Below are 13012 nucleotides of genomic sequence, written 5' to 3'. Positions count from 1 at the left end.
CGCAGTCACGGAGCTGACAGCAGCAGAATGCCAACTAGAAGCCAGGCCTCCAGACTAGCCAGGACCCCTTCACGGGGCCAGCCCTTTACTCCACACTCTCAGTGGAATCTTCTCCAAACCAACTCTTCTGTAGGCTCAAAGCAGATGGAAGCAGAGCTGCTCTGGTTGAAGTGGGGTCAGAGCTCCACGTGCCCAGATGATCCAAATCTCCAGTGCCCTCAAGACCACCCTCACACCCTAGACCTCCACTGAAGAGTGTGATAAACTGGCACCTTCCTCTGCTCTTGATCATTCTTCAAAGATTCTGCCTCCTAAGTATACCAAGCCTTGGAGAGCACCCATATATGGCATCAGACTTGACACTGGTTAACCGACCCCTTAGGAGAAGGAAGTCAGTATTTTAAAAACAGAAGAGAGACAAATGGCTCAAAAATGTCTATACCCAGTAGAACTTAGTGGTATAACTTGCTGGGCCTCATGCTATCCTGGGACAAAAAGCCTGGTCCTCCACCCTGAGTTTCAGAGACAAAACACACAAAATCCTTTCTCTGCACAGGCCTTGCCAGACACAGGCCCTGACTTGCTATTGCTACTCATGGGGGCTGACAATCCTGGCTTCAACACTGAGCCTCAGGCCCAATGCTCACCCCAGCTCAGCTCCCCCAGAAATCATCTATCTTCCTGCTGCTGCCACCTGGCCCCCACCTACTCTGGGTGGTTAGAACAATGCCCGCCTTCACCCTCCCAGCGTGCCCTGCGAGCTGGGTGTGTGCAAGGGCTGCAGACCTACCTCCACCTCTCCAGTTTCATTCTCCTTTAGCACAAAGCTGAGGACATCTGTGTCGGGCCCAGCAAGGAGACGCAAGTAGAGAGGGCAGTCAGCAACAGAGAGTTTCTGGAAGAGCACTGTAAACCAAGAGAGGGAGTTGGGTGCTCATGTTGAAATAGGACAGGGTGGGATTGGATTGGAAATGCAGAGCAAGGTCTTATAATTGGAAAAAGACATAGGGTCTTTTCAACCTAGTGAAATGAACTTGAATCTGACAAGAATAGTCAGGGTGAGATGGCAGTGTGGCTCAGCAGTAGAGCACTTGCCCTGGATTCCTGCCCAATACAAAAAAAAAAAAAAAAACCCAGAGCAATGACCTTTTATCTTGGGTGTTTGCTTAGAGTTTACAGCATGTTTCCATATTCACATCATCTCCCAAAAGGTTAGGAGTGGTGGGTGGATTCCCTCCCATTACACAGATTAGGAAATGGGAGCCTGGGTGTGGTTTTCCTGCACATGCACAGAGAGGGGCACAGTGAATGGCCATGATCTGCTCTCATCTCCCTACCCAGATCCCATGAGTGGCTCTTCCATGGATCTGAACACCACATGGATGGTTGGACCCCTGATGTAAAGAACCCCACCTCCACCCCACCAGGGCTGGTCAGAGATTTACGGAGTGGACTTGAACAAAGTGGGGAAAGGTAATTTCTGGTTGGCAATGATTCATATTCATTCTCTCTCTCTCCCTCTCTCTCATACCTTGACCATCCTTGTGTATCCGCTTAAAAAGTGCAAACTTCTGGGGATTGTCCACAACCATAAACTTCTTGAGCAGCCCCTGGATGACCTCACTGACTGTGGTGGTGCTACTGATGTGCAGCTGTTTGATGGCATCCAATGGCAGGTAGAAAGATGTCCGCTTGTCTGTGGTGGCTGCCAGGTTCACTTCCTTGATGGCATCATAGATGGACTGAGGCCGGATCCCAGCAGGCACTGTCACAGGACGCCGAAGTTTCAAATGCACTTTGATGAAACCCGTGTAGGTGCCATCTTCGCTCTGCAAGTGGGAGGACATTGTGTGGGTTCACGGAGGTCCATTTTGCATGATTGTGTCTGCCACTCTGGACTATTTCCCTGGAGGCTACAGAGGTCCTAACAGCAGGGCCACCCCAGTCAGCTCACCACTTGTCTTCCAGGGTTGCCTCCTATCCCTGCTGAACTAGAGATGCTGGAGTGACACAGACACCTTCCACCCCCAGTGGGTCAGAAATAGGCCCATAGAGTTGAGCTGCCAGACAGGATTTGCGGGGCTGCAGCAGTTTCGCCCCACAAGAGGTTCAGGCTGACTGCCCCAAACCTCCTGTCACCAGGTCAATTGCCCTTGGTGAGTCCTTACTCTAAAAGCAAGGTCTATAGTGACCTCTCTAGTTCTCACCTCTGAACCAAGAGGGAGAGGGAGGGCTCTGTAATAAGGTCCTCAGACACTCAAGCCACTGAATTTCTTTGCATTTCTTTATAAAAAACCCTCAGTTTTTAAGACTAAAACCAGGGCTCATTGAATTTTCACTGCCTCTCCCCAAAGACAGTTGTTTCCAACCACCAGCAGGGGGCAGGGTTCATCTACTGTCTCCTCTCCCTCTGGAAGACTGCTTTTCTGAACCCTGTGTCAAGTCAGCAGCCCTCACCTCTCTGAGCACTGCACAGTCTAAGGGATAAGAAGAGGAGCTGTGAACTCTCCTGGTCAAGGGCTTCCTGGGGGCCAAGCAATTTGGGCCTCTGGTCACTGCTTATCATTTAACCCTCACAAGACTTCTGACACATAGGCATTAATGTCTATTTAACATCGAGGTTCAGAAAGTTCCCAAAGCCACAAGCACAGAGAAGCAAACAGGGATTGGATCTGGATCCTATTCTAAAGACTGTTGTTTCCCTAGAGCTCATGGAAGCCACTGGCAGCCCAGGCTACCGGCCATCCAGGGTCCAGGCTTCCGGAGGCCCCGAGAAGTTCCAAGAAAGGGGAGGGAATTACAAGGGAGTAGCCACAGCATCCAGTGGGGAGCAGGAAGCCAAGCTGGATGGGGGCGGGAGGAGAGTGGGTGCAGGTAGAGGGTGTGTGGGGTGCAGGTAGAAGACGTGGGGTGCAGGTAGAGGGCCGTGGCAGGCCCAGCTCACCAGCTTCATGCCCAGGCAGTTCTTCTCCCGGCTGTTGTAGCTGTCGATCTTCTGCTTGATCTCCTGCAGCGTGGGTGGGCGGCGCGTCTCTTCCACGGACTTACAGACATTCTGGAGCAGATAGAAGTGGGGGTGGTGTACAGTGCTTCTCAGGAGAAGGGGAAAGACCACACCCGCCAAAGGCCTCTTAGGCCTAGAAGAGGTGAGCAGCGCCCCCTCACTGTGGAATGAATTCATGGTCCCAGAGTGAGAACAGGAGGCCAGCCACCTGGTGGGGGCGCAGGGGAGCAACTCAAATCTCTCTAAGCCTCAGTGTCCTCACAGGTAAAATGGGAATAGTACCTCCTCCTCAGGCTGGTTACGAGACAAACAGGGACTGACTAGGAACTGGTGAAAGAGCAGGGCCACATTTGCTTACAGAGGGTTGCTATGGAGAAGCTGCTAATGCTAAGGAGATGCAAAGGAATGCCAGCCATGGTCTGTCTCCTTGAGGAAGCAGCAGTAAAGCTGGAAAGACAGGTGTGTACAAGTGGTGCCAGCAAAAGCTGATGGGAATGACCCAAATTCTAGGCCCAGAGGACGAGGGCACATGGACACAAGTTCAGGCTTCACATACTGGCCACAGTGCTTTCCTGGCACACAGCAAGAAGAGAATCTACGTAATTGTCAAGGAAATAAGTGAACTGGTAGAGACAGGGGCTGTAGCTCTCTATGATAATCGGGGAGATAATCTCAACTAGGGGCAAAAGGATAACCAACATCTACTGAGCACCTCTTCTGTGCCAAGTACTTAGCATACACTATCTCATTTAATTCCTCACAAGCCCAAATTCTTCGAGATGGTTTATTACCCCCATTTTACAGGTGAGACCGAGAGGCCTTTACCAACTTGCGTAATGCCCGATAGTAAGAATGTGAAGAACTGACCAGAAATTCCTGGTCTGGCCTGTTGTGTTCCTCCTTTGACATCAAGACTCTTTCTCCATATATTCCCTTGTTGTGCACCCCACCCCACCCCATACTCTCCAGGAAGGGGAAAGGATGAATGAAGTTAGGAGGTAGAGGTCAATGTCCTTACATTGGAGAGGGAGTTCAGGGGTGGTTTCTGGGATCTAAGTTATTGCATCCCTCAGTCAATTCTCTGAATTTCTCTCAAGATCATGGTCACTCACTTCCCAGTTTTGTCTTCACGTTGCCCTGTGTGGCTGGGAGTGCAGGATCTGGTTGGTTAAAAGCCACCCAGAATTTGCCTGACCTTAGATGTCAAAAGATCATGATTCATCTTTGAATGAGGGAACTGGGGTCCAAAGAGGGATGATTCTGACACCTGCCTGTGGGAGTCTGGGTTTGGTGGGAAGTTTACAATTGCCCTGATATCACACCACCACCCAGTGGAGCACAATGGGGCATCTAACGCAAAGCATGCCCCTGACCTTCCCCCAAGCCTGTCTGTGGGAAATGTGCCATCACTTCCTCCTCCCACTTTCCAATACCACAGAACAAATAAAATGTCAGACTCCACAGTTGCCAAGAGAAGCCGCCAAGGTCAGCTAACATCTTCTGGTCACAGCACCTCTCCCATGTGCCCACTCAGGTCTCTGGAACTGAACCTGTTGGCCACCCAAGAGGAAGCCTTCGCAGGGCCGTTTCCTGTTTGCCTGAAGTGAGTAAAAACGCTTTGTGAGCCTCACATGCTCTCATTCATTGTCAATCCATTAATCTAGGAGTTCTCAAAATGGAGCTTCTCATGTGTCTTAGCTCCTGGAGTAACCGCCTTCACTGTGCACACCTCCATGAACCAGACATGCCGGGCTGCCTTCCTTCTGGGAGCTTCCAGTCAGAAGGATCAGCCATCTGGCTACCATTGTAGTCTTATCTCTGAGACACACACACACACACACAGTCTGTTTCTCCTCAGGAGTTAAGAACTTTCTCATACTCATCTTCAAAGGAGAGTTAAGTGATAGAAGGCAAATTCTAGAAGCGACTAGAAGATTTCTCAGTTCCCTGTAAGAAAAGGCAGCTGCACCGCGGCTTTCCAAGGCCAGTCTTCCAGGCCTGGTTAGGAATACAGTGAGAGTCAGAGCTGCCTTGGCCTACGATTTCTACTTCCTGTTCCCCCTTTCTTCATCAGATAAACCCATCTATTCTCTCCCTTTCCCACCAGAAACCTGTGACGCAAGTGGCCCCAGGCACCTCCGCCTTCCAAGGCAGGCACAGAAGATAGCAGCCCTGACCTCACTATTCTAAGTCTGGGGGAGGGTGAGCTCCATCTGTGAGTGCCAGGAGCCCTGCGTGTGGCCAACACTAAGAATCTCACACCCGGGGAAAGTCAGTGCCCAGTGTGGGATGGCTGTTGCCCACACTGAGTCTGCCAGATGAGATCTGAGCCACAGACTGGATGAATCACCTCCCAAAGTAGGCCAGCCAGTGGGCCAGCCAGCCCGAACCAAGGACTCTCTAATCCTCCTCCCACCCTAGGATGGTGTAGAATCTAGACTAGTGGTTCTTAAACTTGCCTGCACAATGGAGTCATCTGGGGATCTTTAGAAACACAGATACCTGGCCTACATCCCCAGAGATTTATGATTTAATTGGTCTGGGATGTATCTGGGCATAGAGATTAAAAAACAAACAAACAAACAAAACTCCCAGGTGATTCCAATTCACTGTGGCATTTGAGAACTACAAAAGACCCTTCCCCATCATTCCCAATCCAGCTGCAAAGTTCACACATTGGTGCCAGTAGATGCACACTGCCCAAAAGGGCAGTATCCACTGTGTGAACAAGATCAAGAATATAGTCATCTTCCAAGGGGAAGGCAAAATCCCAACTTCTGTTCACCTGCCAGATTCTCAAGTGAAACATTTGTCTCTGTTCATGGGCACAAAGCTAGAAATCAAGAAGACAGCATTTGTCTCCTGGGGTGGCCCAAGATAGAGATGGAATAGGGAACTCTGTTATGATTTCACAAATATAGGCATTGGCCTGTGTCTCTCCTGGGAGTTCATACGTCTTGGTGCATCTGGCATAGAATTCATCTGCTCTGATTAAGCCCCTGGCATTGGTGGCAGATGGCTGAACTGTTGCCAGCTCACCGGCTCGTCCAGGGCACTGGTGAAAAAATTGGTTTATCTTACATGTCTAAAGCATGAAATATCTGTCACCTTTCTTAGTTCTCGAGTCTATTGGGAGTGAAAAGATTGAGTGCTAGCCATAAAAGCAGAGATGTTTCCCCCAAAGAGTGAGTCTCTAATGTTTCTAATAAAATATCCTTAACAAAATAAGGAGGGCCATCCCCTGTATCTGGGGCCTATTTCAGAGCAGATTTACCCTAAGTCAAGTTTTCCTTTGTTTTACCTTTAAGACGACAGTAACGATAAAACATTGGATGATTCTGCATTCTAATCAATGACAAGGAAGTCTTAATTTTGGTGGTAGGGAGTAATCCAATGCTCTAAGAAGGAGAGCTCTGAGTAAGTCCTGTGGCTTCTAGAATCCCCAGGAGGGCATAGGGCAATCCATCAGAACTCCAGAACGGGTCCCCCAAGGTGAAGATGGGCAGGAAGACCAGGCGTCCCACCCTCAGTGCCAGAACCCTCATGCACATCCATGCTCATAAATCACACAAACCTCATTTCTGCAAAAAATTTTACTCTTTTTAAAGGTGTGTCAGCCTCTTCTCCTTCCTGCCTAATACCTTTAGCCCATCACTTCTACCTGCCCACCTGCCCTCCCTTCATCTGGCAAGGCCTCTCTGACCACTCCAGCCCTGAATGATGGTCTCTCACTAGTGCTTAGGTAAGTGCCATGCGCTTTTCTTCTCAGCATGTATTCGCTCATTTCATCTCCACAGCAAATTTATGAGGAAGGTGACATTATTGTGCCCATTTTACAGTCAAGGGAACTGAGCCACATTAAAATGCAAGCAGACCTACATCTAAGGCTAACACCATGCCATCTGGTGCTTACTTAGTTTACCCTGCAACTACTTATTTTACCCTGCCACGGGACCACAAGTGTTGGGTTTTCTTTGCAATTAGACCAAAGCTCCATACTTTTTCTGTTTCTTCTCTGGGCCCAATAGCACTTAGCATGAATCAGATCATAAACACTTGCTCAAGAATCTTCAACTGGTCCCCAGTTACCTATAGTGGAAAGAAACGTCTTAGTCTCTCCTAGGAATTACAGCGAGACTTGGATTTCAATTTAGTCTGAGTTCTGTGACAGCAGCAGCCATACCTGTCTTGTCCACTACAGCATCCCAGAGCCTAGTTCCAACTTAGTACATAGCAGGGCTCAGTAAATACCCACAGGATGAACACAAATGGGTGTTTGACTTCTCACTCCCAGTATACTAATTATATGACCTTGAGAAAGTGAGATAACCTCTAAGGCTTAGTTTCTTCATCTATAGGTTCAGGATAAAAATCCTTTATTGCCTCATAGATTTGATGTAAAGGTAAAACCAATCAAGATAATGGGTATGGAGGTGTTCTGGAAATTATCAAACTCATCCAAAAGCATCTTGTTACTCTCATCCCAGGAAAACCAAGCCCTGAGCCAGTTTCATTTCTCACTTTCCTTCAGCACTTACTCTAGACTGGCCCAAGTACCCAGAGTCCCTGCATTCCTTCCTCTGCACAGACACTTGGCAGACTTGCTGTAAAGGGCCAGACAGTCTATTGCAACTACTCGCCTCTACCACTGTGGCACCAAAGCAACCGTAGGACGAGGGTGGCTGTGTTCCAATAAAACCCGATTTATGGAAACTGGCCCATGAGCAGTAATTTGCTCCACACTGTTATTTGTGCAGTTTTTCCTGCCTAGAATACACACTCCCCATTTTCCCTAGATGCTTCTTCTCCATGCGGTTTCCCAGTGAAACTTCTCCAGCCCACAGCAATCTCCCTATCCTCTGCTTTCCTGCTATATCACATCAGTGACATTTTGTTTCCTAAATGAGGAAGCCATATTCAGTTTTATGCTGGTCCCTTTCTTTCTCCTGAATCACTTTCTATGTTTCCTGTATATTTCCTCCCTCCACCAGTCCACAGGCCTCTGTAACTTCACTCTCACTGATGGACAGTCTACACAGGCAAAGGCTTGATCACGGACAGGAGTTATTCTCCTCTCCTCTCCACTGGAGAGCCACACAGCTGGCAGGTGGGCAGCTAGGCTCACTCACAGGCTAGAGCACTCACTCTCCAACACCAGCCATGGCCCAATGCCTCAGACTCCTCTTGCAGCAAAGCTGCATACTACCACATGGCACAGATGTCAGCAGCTGATTTCCAATGTTGAATCCAGACTGCAAGGACCTATGGAGGTGCTTTCAGAGTTCTAATTATATGCTGCCTTTTATTGCTTATAGATGGTTTCATATATGTTAATCCCAGAGACCCAATTAGTTGTTCCCAGAGGAAGACAGACTTCATGTCTGAGGCTTCAACTTCTTGAGCACCCCTGCGGGGACCAGCTAAACACTGATTGACTTCCAAGGGAGTGCCAGATAAATACCCAATAACTGGGCAGCAGGGAAGGGTGGAGCAGCTTGAGTGGTTCCCAGCCCATAGATGTGGACACTGGACAGCCAGGTGCTGACCTCCACCCCAAGGGGCGATGCCCCTTCAGGCAGGCTGCACGGGGCTTCAGGTTCCGCTGAAAGCCAGCCCTGTGGCCCACTCCTTTGCAGCTAGCTGGTGAGAACAAATGCAAGACCATCAAATGACCTGTGACCTATGGCAGGTCACTTCCCATCCTGGGATCTGAGTTTTCTCATCTGTGAAATCATGAAGTGATACCAAAGAGACGCAAAGGCTCCACTGCAAGAACAAGATTGGACACATAAGATAGGTCGGGGTTTTTTCGTCACTGCTTCCTCTTCCCTTTCAGAGAACTGGGTGTGGGGCTGGGGGCCCCACAGGAGAGCAGGGCACGTCTGAATTGCAGCAGACTCATGCCTAAGGGAGCAGGAAGAACGTTTCTGACCTCTACCACTTCACTCTTCTCACCCCTCACCACCTGTTTTCTCTTCATCTTCAGGACTCCATCTTACTTAGCCAAGCTCAAGAAGGGCCGCATCTTCTTACCTCATTTAACTCAAGAAAACAAACAAAAGTACCCCGGAAGCCATTCACCAGGAGCCTTTGCCACATTTCCTCTTTCTCAGCTCTTAGCAAATCTGTCAGCAGCAATTCTCTCACCCCTTGGGTAGAAGTATTCAGGCCTAAGTCAGGGAGGAGAGCCTCAGAAAGGTCCTACATAAGAGAGACCATGTGCAGAGCCTTCCAGATATGAACACCAGGGTTCCTATTAGGCCTGTCCTAAATGAGAACCTCAGAAGGCAAGGGCAGATTCTCACTGGTCAGGCCCCTGCTCAATGTCTAAGCCACAGACGAGGGTTATTGGGTCTCCTTGGGATGATCTCAACCAGCTAGGAAAGAGGAAGCCCTATGAAACCTCACTGCAGGGGGCCCTCTCAGGTCCTAAAGAGTCTGTGTTCTGGGATGGAATCCCCAGTCCCATCCATGGCAGTGAAAGGGTTCATTCCCACAGGTCCCTCTCTGAACTGTCCAATGTCCCTAAAATAAAAGGGTTGGAAACTCCTAATCTGTATTCTCCAATAGGATATTTGCAGCAGAGCAAGGAAGAGGCTCCAGCATAGAGCCATCTCTTTAAGCTCCTATACGGTGTAATGGAGGAATAGGGTAAAATAAGGAGGGGAACTCAGGAACTAGAGAAAGATTGAAGTCCCCAAAGACCCAGATGGAGAGCAGATGGTCAATGCAGACAGTTAACAGTAACTGACTGAATTGCCTATGGGTTGAGGACTATGAAAGGCATCTTGGGAGATGAAACAGACAGGTATGGTCCCCTTCTTTGGAAGCCCACATGTCATCTGAGGAGGGAAGACAGAGATACCGTGACATATCAGAACAAGAACAGCACAATCTGGGACAACAAGCCTCAGTGGCTTTCAGGCAGTCTAGATCAACTTCACGTGATGAAGGTCATCCTGGTGGACTCTCCATGTGCCAGCATGTCCCAGAGCCTGGCACAGTGTCTCCCACTCATCAAAATGGCCACCTCATGTGTATGTAGGAGTGGCCCATCAGGATCAGGGGTCAGTAGCACCATGAAGAAGGCCTAGAGAACCGTGTGGCCTTGTGCTACGGGGACCTAGCTTCAAGCCCTGCGGTGTCTCACTGTAATAATAAAAGTCACTGCCCTGAGGACTTCACAGTCACAATCTCATTGGATGCCCTAAATAACTCAACGAGGGAGCTACTGTCATACCCAGTCCCTACTCTTCATCTATTCCACACTGCCCTCAGGTGGGTCCCCAGGCTGGCCTTTCTAGCCATGCCCCTGTTCTGTGAATTTGAGCAAATTGATCTCAAAGACAGGTTTCTTTGTACCAGGGCCACATGATGATTTTCATGAGTCCTAACTACTTTCATCTTTAGGGCCATGGCCCCTTCCTCCACAAAAACTACTAAAAATTGCTGGGCACAGTGGCACACACCTGTAATCCCAGTGGCTTGGGAGGCTGAGGCAGGAGGATCACAGGTTTGAAGCCAGCCTCAGCAACTTAATGAGAAACTGTTTTAAAATAAAAATTTTTTAAAAGAGCCTAGGGATGGGGCTCAGTGGTTAAGCACTCTTGGATTCAATCCCCAGTAGACCCCTCAAAAAAAAAAAACTTCTACTGAAAGTTATATTTTATAATTGCATCAATATTAAGACCTATTAATAGCTTATATTAAAACAGTCTAGGCCACATAGTGAGGCTATGTCTCTAAGTAAATAAATAGAATTTCATTGCAGATTATTTATCTGATAAAGGATTGATATCTGAATATATGAAGAATTCTGGCAACTCAACAACAACAACAAAATGACTAATATGATTAAAAATGGACAAAGGACCTGAATAGTCATTTCCACAGAGAAGATATGTAAAAGGCCAAAAATACATGAAAACATGTTCAATGCCACTAACTGTTAAAGAAATGCAAATCAAAATCATAATAAGATCTGACCACTTCAAACCCATCAGGATGGCTATTATAAAACATTGGGTGTGCAGAAACTGGAACCTGTGTATTGTTGGTAGGAATGGAAAAATAGTGCAGCCATGTGGGAAATGGTACGGCGATTCCTCAAAAAATTAAACAGAATTACCACACGATGCAGCAAATCCATTTCTGGGCATATGTTCAAAAGACAGGGAAGCAAAGACTCAACCAGATACTTGAACACCAGTGTTGATAGCAGCACTACTCCTAATAGCCAAAGGGTGAGAGCAATCTGTGTCCATTGGTGGATGAATGGATAAATGAAATGTAATATACATATAATGGAATATTACTCAGCAAAAAGGAAGGAAATTATGACATATGCTATAATCCCGGAAGAATCTTGCAAACACTATGCTCAATCAAATAAGCATTCCCCAGAAGGACAAACACCGTGAGTCTACTTATTTGGGGTTCCTACAGTAGTCAAATTGATAGAGACAGAAAGTAGAATGTGGTTGCCGGAGCCTGGGCCAGGGGAGAGTAAGGAGTTATTATTTAGTAGGTAAGGAGTTTCAGTTTGAGAAGATAAAATGTTCTGGAGCTGGGGCTTGGGGCTCTGGTAGAGCATGTACTTAGCATGCAAGAGACCAGGTTTAAATCCCTAGCACACGTGCTCAAACCCCTCCCCCCCACAAAAGGTTATGGAGAAAAATGAAGATTGTGGTGATAGTTACACAATATGTGAACATCGTACTTACGGACACAGAATTACATCCTTGCCAGGCACAGTGACGCTCGTCTGTAAACCCAGTGACTCAGGAGGCTAAGGCAGCAGATTATGAGTTCAAAACCAGCCTCAGCAACTCAGTGAGGCTCTAAGACACTCAGTGAGACCCTGTCTCTAAATAAAACACAAAAAAGGACTGGGGATGGGGCTCAATGGTTGAATGCCCCTGAGTTCAATCCCTGGTATCAAAACAAAATAAAAGAACTGCATCCTTAACTCATTTTTTGGTCCCCTCTTACCACATGTGGAACCTATAAAAACTTAAATTAAGCAACAAATACACTATTTATGGTAACTTTGAAATAATATTGGAACATTGATTATGTTCACAAAATTGAAAACTTGGGACTTGATGGATTGAAAATAATTTAAATGGGGGCTGGGGATTTAGCTCAGTGGCAGAGCACTTGCCTAAGACATGCAAAGCCCAGAGTTCGGTCCTTGACCCTTAAAAAAAAATGGTAGTGGGTAAAAATAATTAAAGTAGTAAATTTTCTGATATGTGTATTTTAACATAATTGTTTTTAAAAGACTGCTGTGGGAACTGCTAGAGTATTTGTCAAGCATACATGAGGCTCTAGATTTGATCTCCAGCACCACTAAACACACACATACATACATAAACAAACATAAATTAAAGGAGGATTCCAAGGGCAGGGAGACCTGGAGGTCATGTGACTGGCTTGTTTTATTTGGATCCTATAATTAGGACTTCCCTTTTTATATTTCAAGCAAGTGAGGACCAAGCTCACTTCTAGGCAAGTTGGGCCCCCATCCTAAGCCTCCAGGTCCAGTCTCTTTCCCTGGGACTAGGCCACTCAGCTAGAGGCAGGATGGGACATTCGACTCCATAAAGGATTCAGACAGTTCAGAGGTGGTGAGTGGCGTGTGGAAGCAGAGGGACTCTGATGGCGAGCCAGTCCCCAGCACCCAGCTCACCCACACTTGCTAGGAGGAGAGGCAGCTTAGGCTTTGCACCAGCACCAGGACACCACCTGCACGGCCCTGCTGGAGGAGGCTGGTCCTTGCCAGCTCCCCTCTACCTGGAGCCCACAGCTGCCTTTACTTTGGGACAGGTGGCACCTGGGACTGCAGTCTCTGGCAGCCTACACCTGCCCTCTCTGCTCAGGGCTGTCACTCCTTCTCATGCTGGCCCTTCTGCACCCAGGTGCTCACAGATCAATCTGTGATGCTGAAACACGGCCTAGTTAGTTATTGAGTGGCTTTTCATGTGTGTTCTCTCATTATATCACAAT

General features: G+C 47.8%; 1 protein-coding gene and 1 long non-coding RNA gene across 3 annotated transcripts in view; one reads left to right on the top strand and one right to left on the bottom strand.

Moving 5' to 3' along the window:
* Positions 1 to 13012, bottom strand: part of Rassf5 (Ras association domain family member 5) — a 74224-nt gene that overhangs the window by 3135 nt on the left and 58077 nt on the right. For both annotated transcript variants that reach the window (XM_046452186.2, XM_046452187.2), the window contains 3 exons: positions 2945 to 3055; positions 1532 to 1829; positions 791 to 906 (listed from right to left, as the gene is read on the bottom strand). In XM_046452186.2, coding sequence (XP_046308142.1) covers positions 791 to 906; positions 1532 to 1829; positions 2945 to 3055 — 525 coding nt within the window. The remainder of the gene's footprint in view (positions 1 to 790; positions 907 to 1531; positions 1830 to 2944; positions 3056 to 13012) is intronic.
* On the top strand, positions 4083 to 12436 carry LOC124097644 (uncharacterized). Its single transcript, XR_006853303.2, has 3 exons — positions 4083 to 4607; positions 6613 to 6746; positions 8991 to 12436. It is a non-coding gene; the product is annotated as an uncharacterized LOC124097644 (long non-coding RNA).

This window comes from Marmota monax, unplaced genomic scaffold, assembly GCF_021218885.2.
Source record: "Marmota monax isolate L192 unplaced genomic scaffold, Marmota_monax_Labrador192_F-V1.1 WCK01_AAM20220418_F8-fsc00105, whole genome shotgun sequence".
Taxonomy (NCBI): Eukaryota; Metazoa; Chordata; class Mammalia; order Rodentia; family Sciuridae; genus Marmota; species Marmota monax.
Note: the sequence above shows the minus strand (reverse complement) of the source record. Positions and strands in the feature narration are given on the sequence as shown.